Source organism: Doryrhamphus excisus, chromosome 14, assembly GCF_030265055.1.
Source record: "Doryrhamphus excisus isolate RoL2022-K1 chromosome 14, RoL_Dexc_1.0, whole genome shotgun sequence".
Taxonomy (NCBI): Eukaryota; Metazoa; Chordata; class Actinopteri; order Syngnathiformes; family Syngnathidae; genus Doryrhamphus; species Doryrhamphus excisus.
Window position 1 is genome coordinate 13,745,107 of NC_080479.1, and position 13,487 is coordinate 13,758,593.

The 13,487-nt window shown below is 42.0% G+C and overlaps 4 protein-coding genes across 6 annotated transcripts in view; 1 reads left to right on the forward strand and 3 right to left on the reverse strand.

Annotated features, from left to right (window-relative positions):
- Window positions 1–251: 251 nt before the first annotated feature.
- Window positions 252–13,487, forward strand: part of lipea (lipase, hormone-sensitive a) — a 46,605-nt gene continuing 33,369 nt past the window's right edge. For both annotated transcript variants that reach the window (XM_058046757.1, XM_058046758.1), the window contains exons 1-3: window positions 252–393; window positions 836–950; window positions 9,847–9,944. The gene's annotated coding sequence lies outside the window, so the exon portion shown is untranslated. The remainder of the gene's footprint in view (window positions 394–835; window positions 951–9,846; window positions 9,945–13,487) is intronic.
- LOC131102182 (free fatty acid receptor 3-like) lies at window positions 2,985–3,905 on the reverse strand. The gene has a single exon (XM_058047685.1). The coding sequence runs from the start codon at window positions 3,903–3,905 to the stop codon at window positions 2,985–2,987; it is 921 nt and encodes a 306-aa protein (XP_057903668.1).
- On the reverse strand, window positions 5,340–6,329 carry si:dkey-211g8.9 (free fatty acid receptor 3). The gene has a single exon (XM_058047686.1). It carries the CDS (start codon window positions 6,327–6,329, stop codon window positions 5,340–5,342), a length of 990 nt encoding a protein of 329 aa, XP_057903669.1.
- On the reverse strand, window positions 7,869–13,416 carry tekt2 (tektin 2 (testicular)). 2 transcript variants are annotated; one of them, XM_058046762.1, is made up of 10 exons: window positions 13,171–13,416; window positions 11,991–12,165; window positions 11,768–11,893; window positions 11,488–11,693; window positions 11,236–11,379; window positions 10,282–10,396; window positions 10,084–10,191; window positions 9,446–9,589; window positions 9,285–9,364; window positions 7,869–8,549 (listed from the first exon to the last, which is right to left on the reverse strand). In XM_058046762.1, the coding sequence occupies exons 2-10, from the start codon at window positions 12,144–12,146 to the stop codon at window positions 8,345–8,347; spliced, it is 1,284 nt and encodes a 427-aa protein (XP_057902745.1). In that variant the 5' UTR covers window positions 12,147–12,165; window positions 13,171–13,416; the 3' UTR covers window positions 7,869–8,344. The 2 variants fall into 2 exon arrangements, with proteins under 2 accessions (XP_057902745.1, XP_057902744.1); XM_058046761.1 differs by lacking the exon at window positions 13,171–13,416 and adding an exon at window positions 12,500–12,593 and having other exon boundaries at window positions 11,991–12,153.

The window sequence follows — 13,487 nt, forward strand, 5'->3', positions numbered from 1 at the left end:
TAAATATTAAATTATTTTATATTGATGAACTTATGGCCAATTTTTAAACCAAGAATCAAGTGTATTTGTAGTTGTAAACATAAATTAAGGTGTTTTTACTCTTTTAGTTTCTTCGACGAGGTTATGCGGTTTAACTGCAGCAGTTTACGTCATATGCAAATTATATGCAAATATGCCATGGCGTCATCGAGCGACTTCAACGACAGCCAATAGCTACTTTTCTTACTGAAAGTTGGCAATTAGCCAACTAGCTAGGTAGAATTAGCTCGTCTTCGGACTCCAAAGGTGACTTCTTTTTTTTTTTTTTACCATATTGACATTTTGTTTTTAAAACAAACAATAATTTTTGAGCTCGTTTTTCTCCGACGAGGAATTTGATATTACGTCCATTGGGTATGTACTAACTTTAATTTCAAGTGTCTATTTTTGTCATACTGTATGTCTTGTTGTTTAATGAACATTACCTAATAGCGACCCTGGCCAATGGCAAATTAAAATGAAAAGTGTGCTGTTTATCCATGTGATGTTTTTTACGTCAGTGTTCTGGAAGAACAACTAACAAAGTTGTATTTGGAAAACTGATCAAATGGAGAGGGGGGGGGAGCAAAGCAAATTACTATATTCTAGCATATTATTTCTACATGATTTGAGCTTTGTTAAGCTGCTTGGTGTGTATTTACCATTTGTGCTATCTACAGTTAAATATGTATCTTTTTCACTTATTATCTTGGTAATACAAAACTTTTCACATGCTGTTTTTAAGTATTTATGCATGTTTTTTTAACCTTCAAGGTAGTCTCTTGAAAATGTAACAACAAACATTCATTCATTACAGATGAAATGCAAGAAATGAAATAAATGAATACAGCACCATTTCAACCAAAGTGGACAGGATGGGATGGATGACTTCCTGTGTCGAACTGCCGTGACCCTGACACAGTAATATACATGTAAGTCAATCAGTGTGCCAGTACTCGGCGTACTGCTATAAAAAGCTTTTATTTGTGTACTGTCCGCCACAAAGCAGGAAATGTCAGTTATCAGCAAAGTGTGCTGCCTTCATGTTTGTAAAGTCCCTTCACATCACTTAATAACCTCATGGCACTATTGTGTAATGTCTGTATATGTACACACAGCAGCGTGTGCTTATGAATTTAAATTAGATTACAGTATTTGCTTCCGTTTTTTTTTTATTACGCTATCCCTGATAAAACACTGATTAAACTGTTTCCTCGTTTCCCTCTGAGTCACAAGCAGGCAGCAGATGTATTGTTTAATCACGCTTCTATAGCGACTATGTACAGTACATATCAAGCCTAGATATTCAATGAGGTCAGTACCACAACTTTGCTTTGAACCCTTCTGTTTTTTTTTTGTGTTCAAAAACAAAAGGAAAGGAACAGCTAAAAAAAAAATAAATACAGGATGATCCAAAGCATACCACATCATATAAAAAATGTGGCTGCAAACTAATGGAACAGCTCAAGTGTCAAAAAAACTAAAAGAAAGAAACAAAGCTTACATCATGTAGCAAAAAAATCCCCCAAAGAGAAACACAGAAAGGAACAGCTTACTGTCCAAAGAATACCACATCATGTAGAACCCTCCCGAGAAAGGAACAGCTTACAGCCAAAAGCATACCACATAATGTAGCAAAGAAACAAACCCATAAATGAACAGCCTACAGTCCAAAGCATACCATGTCATGTTGCAACCCCCTCCCCCCAAAGGAACAGCTTACAGCCAAAAGTACTACATAATGTAGCAAAGAAACAAACCCATAAATGAACAGCCATGTAGCAAAAAAAACACCAAAGGAACAGTTTACAGCCCAAAGTATACCACATCATGTAGCAAAAAAAACTCGAAAGGGAACAGCCTACAGTCTGGAGCATACCATGTTATGTGGCAACCCCCCCCCCCCCCCCCCCCCTCAGAAAGGAACAGTCCACAGTCCAAAGCATACCACATCATGTAGCACCCCCTGCCCCCATACCCCCAATGGAACAGTTTACAGTCCAAAGCATACCACATCATGTGGCAAAAAACAACAAACAAACAGAAGGAAACAGCCTACAGTCCGGAGCATACCATATTATATGGCAACCCCCCCTCAGAAAGGAACAGTGTCCAGTCTAAAGTAGCAAAAAAAAAACAACAACAAAGGAACAGGGCGGCACGGCGGTCGAGTGGTTAGCACACAGACCTCACAGCTAGGAGACCAGGGTTCAATTCCACCCTCGGCCATCTCTGTGTGGAGTTTGCATGTTCTCCCCGTGCATGCGTGGGTTTTCTCCGGGTACTCCGGTTTCCTCCCACATTCCAAAAACATGCTAGGTTAATTGGCGACTCCAAATTGTCAGTGTGAATGAGTGTGAATGGTTGTTTGTCTATATGTGCCCTGTGATTTGGTTGGCCACCAGTCCAGGGTGTACCCCGCTTCTCGCCCAAAGACAGCTGGGATAGGCTCCAGCACCCCCCGCAACCCTTGTGAGGAAAAGCGGTAGAAAATGAATGAATGAATGAACAAAGGAACAGCCTACAGTACAAATCATACCACATCATGTGTCAAATATGAAAGGGAAGGAACAGCTCTTAATCCAAAGCAGACCGCATTATGTGGCAAAAAATAAAAAATAAAAAACAAACCCCAACTCTTCTTCTTATCGTGTGTCAAAACACAAAAGCAAAGACAGGCTCATGATCCAAAGCATACCACATTATGCCTCAATAAAACTAAAGGAAGGAAAACCTCAGCTGTTCCTTTCATGTCATCATCATGTCAGAATACTAAAGGAAAACAATAGCTCTCAATTTAAAGGCAAAAGCAGATCATAACATGCATGCCTATGGTATTTTATCATTAGTAGCATTGTCTTGCTTATTGGTTGACAAGAGTCACATGGTTCCACGGCATCATAATGTAGGGTGATTATTCCACTCTATCAATGACTTTAAGCACTCAAAACCACCAATTTTAGATTTCATCCCCACTTCAGGATGTGCATCTTAGCCATGACGTTCTTAAAGCAGCGTTTTAACATGCTCCTGACGGCGGCCGACGAGAAGTAGAAGATAAACGGATCCAGGCAGGCGTTGAGGGTGCTCGACAGCAACGCCATTTTTCTCCAGTCTTCGCTCTCTTGACGCGCAAAGCCCACCACGTGGGAGGCGTTATAAGGCCCGAAGCAGACGGCGAACACTATGAGGGTGCCTAGGGCCAGTCCGATGGCACGTAGCCTCCTACGCCTGCTGATGTTGGGGAGACGGGACAGGATGAGGATGAAGTTGACGTAGCAGAAGCAGCAGATGATGAAGGGAATGCAGAACAGGACTAAGAAGAGCTCCAGGCGGAAAGGCAGGAGGATTTTGAGCTCATCCCCCGTGAAGTTCAAGTAGCAGGTCGACGGAGGCTTGTCATTCCCCCACCACTGAGCATAGGGCATAATGTAGACGATACTCAGGTTCATGGAGGTCACCACCCAAAAGACCACACAGGCTACCACGGCGTAGCGAGGCCTGCGGCACAGGGCGTACCTGAGCGGGTACGCCACCCCCAAGTACCGCTCCACACCCACAGCCGTGAGGAGCAGGGTGCTATTGTAGATGGTGACGTAGAACACAAAGCCGGTGAAGGGACACAGCGGAAAAGGCAGCAACCAGGCCATGTTGTCGACGGCCTCCTTCATTTTGAAGGGCAGGAAAGCTAAGAAGATGAGGTCGGAGATGGTAAGGTTGAGGAGCAGGATGTCTATGGGGGCCGCCCTGGTGCGCACTTTGTGGCAGAAGGTCCAGAATGCCAGAATGTTGGCGGGGACCCCCATCAGGAAGGTGAAGATGTAGACAGACAGCAAAAGCAGCAGCATGGCACACTCTGACACACTGGAGAACACAACATTGGTCATCAACAAAACTGTAGAATTATATTGTAGTTATGCACTGATCAATAATGAAAAATATAATACACACTATCACTTTTTATCGTTATATTTAGTCTCATCAATTCCAGTTATAAACACTGTGCCTACCTGACCACCATCAAACATGAAACATCAGCCTCTCCATTGCTTTGCGACTCTTCTATCACTCTGACTGCGTGTGTTGCCCTCAATCACACTCAATATATCCAATCTCACCATCCCCGCCGGAAGTTTAATAAGGATTCTGGACACAATCTTTCCGCGCTCTGCAAACATCATCACCCCGCAACCGCTCATTGTTATTATATATATGTGGAAATGTGTTGTAATCACTCACTGTGTCAATCATCCTTGACAGGGAAGGAGTGGAAAGGATGATGCGTGATGGTTGTTTGCAAACAGATTAAGACTGTTTAGTTTTGTGGCTGTAATTAGTGGACAGCACGGTGGTAAAAGTGGTGGACATTCAGGTGATCCAGGTTCAAATCACTTTTTTGGAGTTTGCGTAATAATAACCTGATTCCCATAATATTTACACTTTGCTGTTGTAATTTTCGAAAAAGTACAACTTTGTTTTTTTAGTTTTCTTGTTGAATTATATTTTTAGAATGTGCAAAGGGCCAATTAAAAAACAAACAAACAAAGCTCTAATGGCCCCTGGGCCGCACATTGGACACCCTTGCTCTAGTCTAAACCAAGGGGCATACACCTTTGTCCCCTAAAGGATGAGAGGGTAATTTTAATCATTTAAAATAGTTTTTATTTTTTTATATATAATAAAAAATATTTACAAAATAATTTTTAAAATAATTTAAATTTAAATTATTTTTTTTTTTAATTTTAAAAAATTCAGACTTTCAAAACCTGTAAAATGGACATTAGAAGGTCATCCCTGTGAGTGAAAAGACATTGGATGGAAAGGCTTTTTTTTTCAATGTATACGCACAAAGCATTTCCACCACCAGGGGGAGACAAGGGGTCGTTATTTAAGTACAGTTGTCTTATGACTGAATGAATCATGATTAATCACCATTTTCCACTATGAAATATACCAGTTTTCACTATATTTTATTGACAGAAAGATAAATGACTGGACAGGATTACTTATATTTAGCATAAAGTATGTTTATTAACAGCTCCCAGTGAATATTCAAATTAAGCTAAAACATATTACACACCGTAATGTGTGTTTTCTTTATAGCACGTCCTTGTTCAGGTCACGGGTGAGCTGGAGCCTATCCCAGCTGGCTCACATTCACAGCTATGAGTGTTCATGTAACCCAACATGATTAGTGGGACAACAGAGTAGAGTCAAAACTGGATCTACTGTCCGTGAAGCTGCTGTGCTATTCATTTGGCTCTTCTATATTTCATTCCACCTAATGATGTGAATCCCCTACAAGGTCGTCCATGGTGACCTCATTCCTGACTCAGTTTGGGCACCTCAGCACTCCTCTCAGTGGTCGTTGCTGGTGACCTGACATGAGCCACAGTTGGGGTGGTGCAATTCTGGCGACCGCCTTCAATGCGGCTGAAGTGGCTTTGCCCTCCGCACATTCTTCCCATGAAGCCCCTAGACACGGCGGGTGACAGCATCAACATGACAGCCGGCTCCAGGAACACATTGCAGGAGCTTGTCAACATGGCGTAGGTTCTCCACTCCACGTTCTCCCCCAATGCAAACCCGACAAGGTGCGATGTGTTGTAGGGAGCGTAGCACACCACAAACACAGCCAGCGTGGACAGGGCCACTGTGAGAACTCTCCTCTTCCCCATGGGCCGCAAGTTGGAGCGCCACACCAGGGTGACGCAGCGCAGCGTGCAGAACGATGACACGATCAGAGGAAGGAGAAAAAGAACGATTGCCATCTCCAAGCGTAGAGGCAGCAGCACGGCTAGTTGGGAGGGATTGAAGTGATCATAGCACGCAGTAGCGTCATCCTTAACTGAAACAAAGTGGGCTCCACCTTCAGCCGCCAGGCCAACGCCGAGGTGAAGCAGCACCAAAGCCCATAGGGCAGCGCTGATGAAGCACGAGATGCGAGCACGGCGGTATCGCTTGTAGATAATGGGGAAGGCGATGCTGAGGTAGCGTCCCATCGTCACCGCCGTGATGAAGAGGCAGCTTCCATAGAGTGAGGAGAAGAGGAAGAAGCTATAAGCAAGGCACACGGGGGCCGGGAGCATCCAGTCTTGAAGTAAAGTCTCCAAGGCCTTGACGGGCAGCCAGGCCACTAGCGCCAGGTTGGCCAGGCACAAGTTGAGGGCGTAGACCACATTGGGTGTGGCGCCACGCTTGGAGGCCTTCCGGACGTACACGAACAGAACCAGCAGGTTGGCAGGAAGACCCAGTAGGAAAGTGAAAGAGTAGATTAAGAGCGCGACGCAGTCCTTGACAGCTACGTGCATCGCTTTAAAAGCTTATGCTAACACTAAGAAACTGTTTAAAAAAGTGGCGCCTTCTCCTCTTCGCCATAGCTGAATTTACCCGCTCCTCTCGTCTGCGACTGTCCTGACTGAGGTGGTGGGCGCAAAGGCAGTGATGCATGTTGCTGTGCACCCCATCAATGATGCCGAGATGCAGATAAGAAGACGCACGCATTCGTGCAGAAGTAATGCACATTTAGCAGGGAACCAGGCTGCCATAATTGCTCTTGGTGAGGGGAGTAGCATCTGGACCTTTGGGTGAAATGATTCAGAATAATTCAGTCAGAGTTGATCATGAGCCCGTAAGACTAGAGAGCCAAGTCGTAAAAAGTAGTGAAAGCAATGGGAGGATAAAAATGACTTGTTTGTGGCATAGAGAAACACCTCGTTGTTTTATGGTGGCGAGTGTGACACTGGAAGAGTGGGCATGTCACAAAAAGCTTATATTGGGAGTAAATGGAGCAGAAACTCACTGCTGATTTATTGACAGATAGAAAATGTTCAAAACAAGAATAGACTCATATATAGAATAAAAAAAGAGGCTATGTTTTGGAATATACACAAAAAGCAACACTACCGTAAGTTAAGATTTCTAGCATTAATTTTGAGTGCCAATTTATACAACAAAAATATCCAGTCCAGAAGCTAATAACTTGATCATCAGCTGATCAAATAGTTACAAATGTTGAAAAAAAGGACTCAGTAATTAATGAGTAGCTGCGCCATTTTTGTCAACCTCAAAAATTGTTTTAGCCATAATTGATGCCAGTGTTTCCAGTGTTGTATACAACATTTTTTTCGGTTATATCGGTTTTCATGATTCATTCATTCATTTTCTACCGCTTATCCTCCCAAGGGTCGCGGTGGTTGCTGGAGCCTATCCCAGCTGTCTTCGGGCAAGAGGCGGGGTACACCCTGGACTGTTCGCCAGCCAATCACAGGGCACATATAGACAAACAACCATTCACACTCACATTCATACCTATGGACAATTAACCTAGTATGTTTTTGGAAAGCGGCACGCGGTCGAGTGGTTAGCGCGCAGACCTCACAACTAGGAGACCTGCGTTCAATTCCACCCTCGGCCCACCCTCTCTGTGTGGAGTTTGCATGTTCTCCCCGTGCATGCGTGGGTTTTCTCCTGGTACTCCGGTTTCCTCCCGCATTCCAAAAACATGCTAGGTTAATTGGCGACTCCAAATTGTCCATAGGTATGAATGTGAGTGTGAATGGTTGTGATTGGCTGGCGACCAGTCCAGGGTGTACCCCGCCTCTCGCCCGAAGACAGCTGGGATAGGCTCCAGCACCCCCGCGACTCTCGTGAGGATAAGCGGTAGAAAATGAATGAATGAATGAATGTTTTTGGAATGTGAGAGGAAACCGGAGTACCCGTAACATGCAAACTCCACACAGAGATGGCCGAGGGTGGAATTGAACCCTGGTCTCCTAGCTGTGAGGTCTGCGCGCTAACCACTCGTCCAACGTGCATCCCCGGTTTTCATGATCGGGGAAAAAAAAATCAAATACCGATTACGGTACCGATAATTATCAGACATCCCTACAAATAACCAATTTGCAAATGACCCTGTTCAGACCTATTTTTTACAATACTTGAGTCAATGTTCACATTATTATCTTTATGCTCTAAACAGCGTCCGATGGTCAAACATCATGACAGAGCCAAACACAACCATTAAAAAGATAAAGGACAATAAAATGACCTTACACAAACGTGAGTATGAATACACTTAGATGCCAGACATATCTTGATGGATGCCAGAGAAAGCTTTAAAAAAATATCGAGTTCAGAGACGAATCACTCTACTCGATGCATTAGTAACACGGCACACAGATTTTCAAGAGGATGGAAGTTCTTAGTTAAATACTGTCTATATTGCAAATATTTTTATATAAAGCCACATGTACCACCAAATCTAAGTTGAAAATGACACAATCCTCTCGGTAGATTAGTCAAATTTGCTTCAGACTGCAAATTCCTATTGAGCTATAAGATGCTGGGTGCTCCTTCCACTAGAGTTAGTGAGCAGGACCAGTGGTACCGGGGTGTCATCGCCATGTAATATTGGGATGAGGCGGCTTCGAATGTTTATGCAACGTTGCTCCAGAGCCAAGGCTTCTCGTTTCCTGGAGAGATCCTCTAACAGTTTACTGTGATTGAGCTTCAGCCTCTGCAATGAGTGTCTGAAAGATACAAATATGGTGACTTTTAGACTTCAATTGTTAGAACACATTCGTGAAAGACAAAAGCGCAGACCTCTGCAAAGCAGCATACATGCTAATGTTAGCATGCTAACATTTAGCATGATAGGACCAAGTGTTTATATAAGTCCACCTATGAAAACGGCTAAAATGCTACTATGTTACTGTTAGCATGATAGCAGTGTTAACATGCTAACACCTAACATAATAGTGGTTAACTGTTTATATACAGTAAGTGTATAGCTATGAAAATGGCTAAAATGGTACTATGCTGATGTTGGCATGCTAGCAAGGCAAACATGCTAACATCGGATGCTAACACACAACGTTGTTATGATAAGTGTTTATATGTGTCTAGCTATAAAATGGCTAAAAATGCTACTATGTTAATGTTAGCATGCTAACACCTTGCATTATCGTGTAAATCTTTTAGCATGCTAGCAATGCTAACATGCTAATGTTAGCATGCTAACATTATAGTGTAAGTCTTTATATACAGTAAGTAGCTACCTCTGAAAATGTATAAAAATCCTAATATGCTAATGTTAACATGCTAACATGCTAATGTTAGCATGCTAACACCTAACATAGTGTAGGTCTTTATATACAGTAAGTAGCTACCTCTGAAAATTTATAAAAATCCTAATATGTTAATGTTAGCATGCTAACATGCTAACACACACAGCAAACACATTGACAGAGATAATAAAAACTCACTGAGCTTCACACAGCTGCTTCTTCAAAGTGGCAATCGTAGCCTGCAGCTGATTGACTTCATCAACTAGGGTACGCTGTGCCTGGAGATGATCAAGAATGAAAAAATAATGAACAATGAAGCTATACTTCTGTATTCATATCAATTTATGCTGCACGTCCACCTCATCTCTGCACAGGTCCATGCCTGGTCTGTAGGTTCTATTCTCCAGTCTGGTGTGGGCTAACTTTAGTGGGGCCATCTTGCCTTGCAAATCGGCATCCAGTCTGAAGATGTCACTCTCCATCTCTGATATCTCATCTTCAGTCTATTACAGGACACATACATTTAATAAGATTGCCATAAATGCTGTTTTTTTTGTTTTGCTGTTTGGGTATAATGCAGCTCCACCTAAATACTGACATTTGGATGATTGCTATGGCAAAGCGGCTGCACATCGTACCAAACAGGAAACAGAAAACCAAAATAAGAGCACAAAACAGGAAACGTTTTTGCTTGAAATGTATATAGCTTCTTAACATAGGCAAAATATCAACGTGTCCTTTGCATCCTTTCATTTTTCAGTAAAGGCCCTCGGTGGGAATCCCATCGAAGCAGCACCGCAAAAAACAGCATGAAGATCCTCACAACAACCGTCTGAAATATCTGCACAGCGTGAGAAAGTGAGTTCCTCATACCGACTTTTGCTGACTATTGTGTGATGTATATTTTTTCTAACATTTCACACTGCAAAATATACCGTATATATGGGTGTGTTATACATGGTATGGTAATGAAGTGCTTAACAAATATCGATCTCACGTTTTTCAACTGCCACTGAAGCTCACTGGAAGCCTGTTGTTCTTGGTGATGGCGCTTACGAAGTGCAAACTCTGTGGCTCTTTGCTGCTTCTTCAAATCATTCTGCATCTAAACAGGACCGAGAAGGGAATTAGATCTAAAGTTTGCTTAAGTCTATGAAGAAAAAAAAATAGCGATGAGTGGTTTCATACCACATACATTGACTCTGGAGAGACTCATGTCGTCCCTCATCTGCTGGGACAGCCGCATTGCCTCCTGGGCCCGAGCCAAATTCAGTTGGCTGAATCTGATCCACTCGTGTGGTGTGCTGGAGCTTCAGGAGAGATAAATACATACGGTTGTTAACACATGACCCTGTTTTCACTACAATTGTGCACCATAGGTACATTCATGCACGTCTATTGTTGCCAGCCTGTAAAGCCGTCTGAGGCTCTTTTGTTGTTAAAGGCTATATAAATAAACTGGAGGCTTCAGCCTCTGCAATGAGTGTCTGAAAGATACAAACATGGTGAATTTTAGACTTTAACTGTTAGAACACATTCGTGAAAGACAAAGGCGCAGACCTCTGCCAGATAGCATACATGCCAATGTTAGCATGCTAACATTTAGCATTATAGGACCAAGTGTTTATATAAGTCCACCTATGAAAACGGCTAAAATGCTACTATGTTACTATTAGCATGATAGCAGTGTTAACATGCTAACATCAGCATGCTAACACCTAACATAATAGTGGTTAACTGTTTATATACAGTAAGTGTATAGCTATGAAAATGGCTAAAATGGTACTATGCTGATGTTGGCATGCTGGCAAGGCAAACATGCTAACATCGGGTGCTAAAACACAATGTAGTTATGATAAGTGTTTATATGTGTGTAGCTATAAAATGGCTAAAAATGCTACTATGCTAATGTTAGCATGCTAACATCTTGCATTATCGTGTAAGTCTTTTAGCATGCTAGCAATGCTAACATGCTAATGTTAGCATGCTAACATCTAGCATTATAGTGTAGGTCTTTATACAGAGTAAGTAGCTACCTCTGAAAATTGATTAAAATCCTAATATGTTAATGTTAGCATGCTAACACACACAGCAAACACATTGACAGAGGCAAAATGTAAACATTTGTCTCATCATGTTGCGTAATTACCCTGCAGGTATTCGAGTAGGATTGGGCTTCAGAGAGATCTGGGAGGACGTTATTGTGAGTGCCAGACAGGACGTGTCAATATCCAGAGTTTCCATCTTGTTTTGGAGGTCCGCAGTTAGCTGCTGTCGAATTTTTTGCAAAATACTGACAACATAAAAAACAAAACAAAAGCAGCTATGCAGTTTGTGTGGATAGATACCCGGTGCCACTGGAATGACGTAAAACCACAAACCAGTGTGATGATAATCCTACCAGAGCTGCTCAAAGGCTTCGTCGATGTGCTGCTGAAGAACTTGCTGCACTCTTTCGATGACGTACACTTCGTTTTTTAGCTGCTCCTCCACTGTGTCGTTGACCAACTCCAGTCCTGGCCGACCCTCTCTCAGGGTAAGGCTCTCCAAGGTGACCTCCAATGGAACAGCAGTGGCAGCCAAGGTCTCCTCTGTCCGGGTTTTAGACTGTCATAGCACACAAAGAATTAGTAGTGGAAAGAGCGCTGGTCTCGTAAACCAGGAGTCGGGTGTCTCCTTACCAATGTTAGTGCTTCCATCTCTTCATCCACTTTCTGTGCACATGATACCAGCAGCTCTTTCCATCTTGCAACCTCCCAGATCCGATCACTCAACCTGCTGGAGGTATCACTCTCATCCCACAATGTCTGTGTAGGGGAAAGACACAAATTAAAAAAAATTCACCAAATTTACGGAGATGACTTGGGACACGACTTCTTTACTGTGGCATCAACAAGAACCCACCTTACAGTTAGTGTCATTGCGTAGGGATCTGCTCTCTTGGCGGATTACATTGGAAAGCTGCTGCTCAATTTGTGCAGTGGTAGACAGCTGGTTGTTGTTGTTGCACCACTCTGGCACACTGTAGTGCACGCTAGGCTTCTCGGGATGTTTGGACATGGTGCTCCTGCAATAATATCTGGATAAATCAAGGATCTGGATCACTGAAGGTGCAGAACTTCACACAAAAAAACACTATATATATATATAGACGGGTGTCAATCTTAAGTCCCATAGGCCACATCATATAATATAATATTTGTTAATATATTTTATTTTTTGTTTATATATTAATATAATATTTGTTAGCGAGGGAACAATTTCATGATTTCATTGCTATTAACTTACCCATCTCTCATTGTTATGTTGTAATACACTTAACATTATTACACCATGTATGGGGGAGCAAATGCTCATTTACATCATTAATTATTTATTAGAACATTTTAGGTCGATTATTACACTCAAAATACCTTCACATTAATTCTTCAGCCAGCAAGATAGCCAGGCCCACAAAGAGAACAATTCCCCCTCCTCAATAATTACTTCAAGGAACGGTCTATTTACACACCTATATTAAGCTACTAGCTTTAGCTGCCGCACATTCCACAGTCTGATTTAGACTTACGTCATTGAGTGAAGGCGGTAACGTAAATTCCCGTAATGTACATTGGTGACGCCATATGTCTGTATGATGTTTTTATGACCAATTATTTGTAGAAGAAATTGAATTTTTATGGAAAGTTCTATTGAACGCGGGGGTCGTCAAACTTTGACGTTTATATAATGACGAATCTGCGGGGACGAAATGGTGGAATCTACCTGTATTCATAGCGTGTAAATATGAATTTATTTAATCGAGAATATAAAAAATACGGTAACTTTGTGTTAAATATTAATCACATTTGACAAAATGTGTTAGAACATGTATTCGTTACATTGAAAATTATGGAAAATACAACATTTTACTCATCTGCACGTCATATAGTGTAGGCAACCTCAAACAATTGTTCGGCTATGCTTGCATTTTTTAAAGTTTGTAATTTTAAACCGTTAATATTTTTAACATTAACATTATAGTAAATACGTACCACTGCAAACCTATCAAAATGAATGTGTAAAAGTTTCAATCCTTTATACTCACCGTAAAGCTCCAGTATGCTCAGCGAACTGGTGTCGCTAGGCCGGTTTCCATAGCAACGGCTTCAGGCCGTCTCTGGGCAACCAGACTACACAATGTTACACTGAAAATATCACCGACACATGACAGCAAACAAGTCAACATGTATGGCTTTAACTATTAACTAATAAGTATACCATTTAAGAAGGTTGATTCTATTTTCAGAAGTATAAACATTTTATTATTTTAGCATCACAACTTGGTGCGCCACGAGTTACCACTTCATGCTGCTGTGACAAATATATCCGCACAGTCATGCTCATGGTTTATTGCCTTCAATT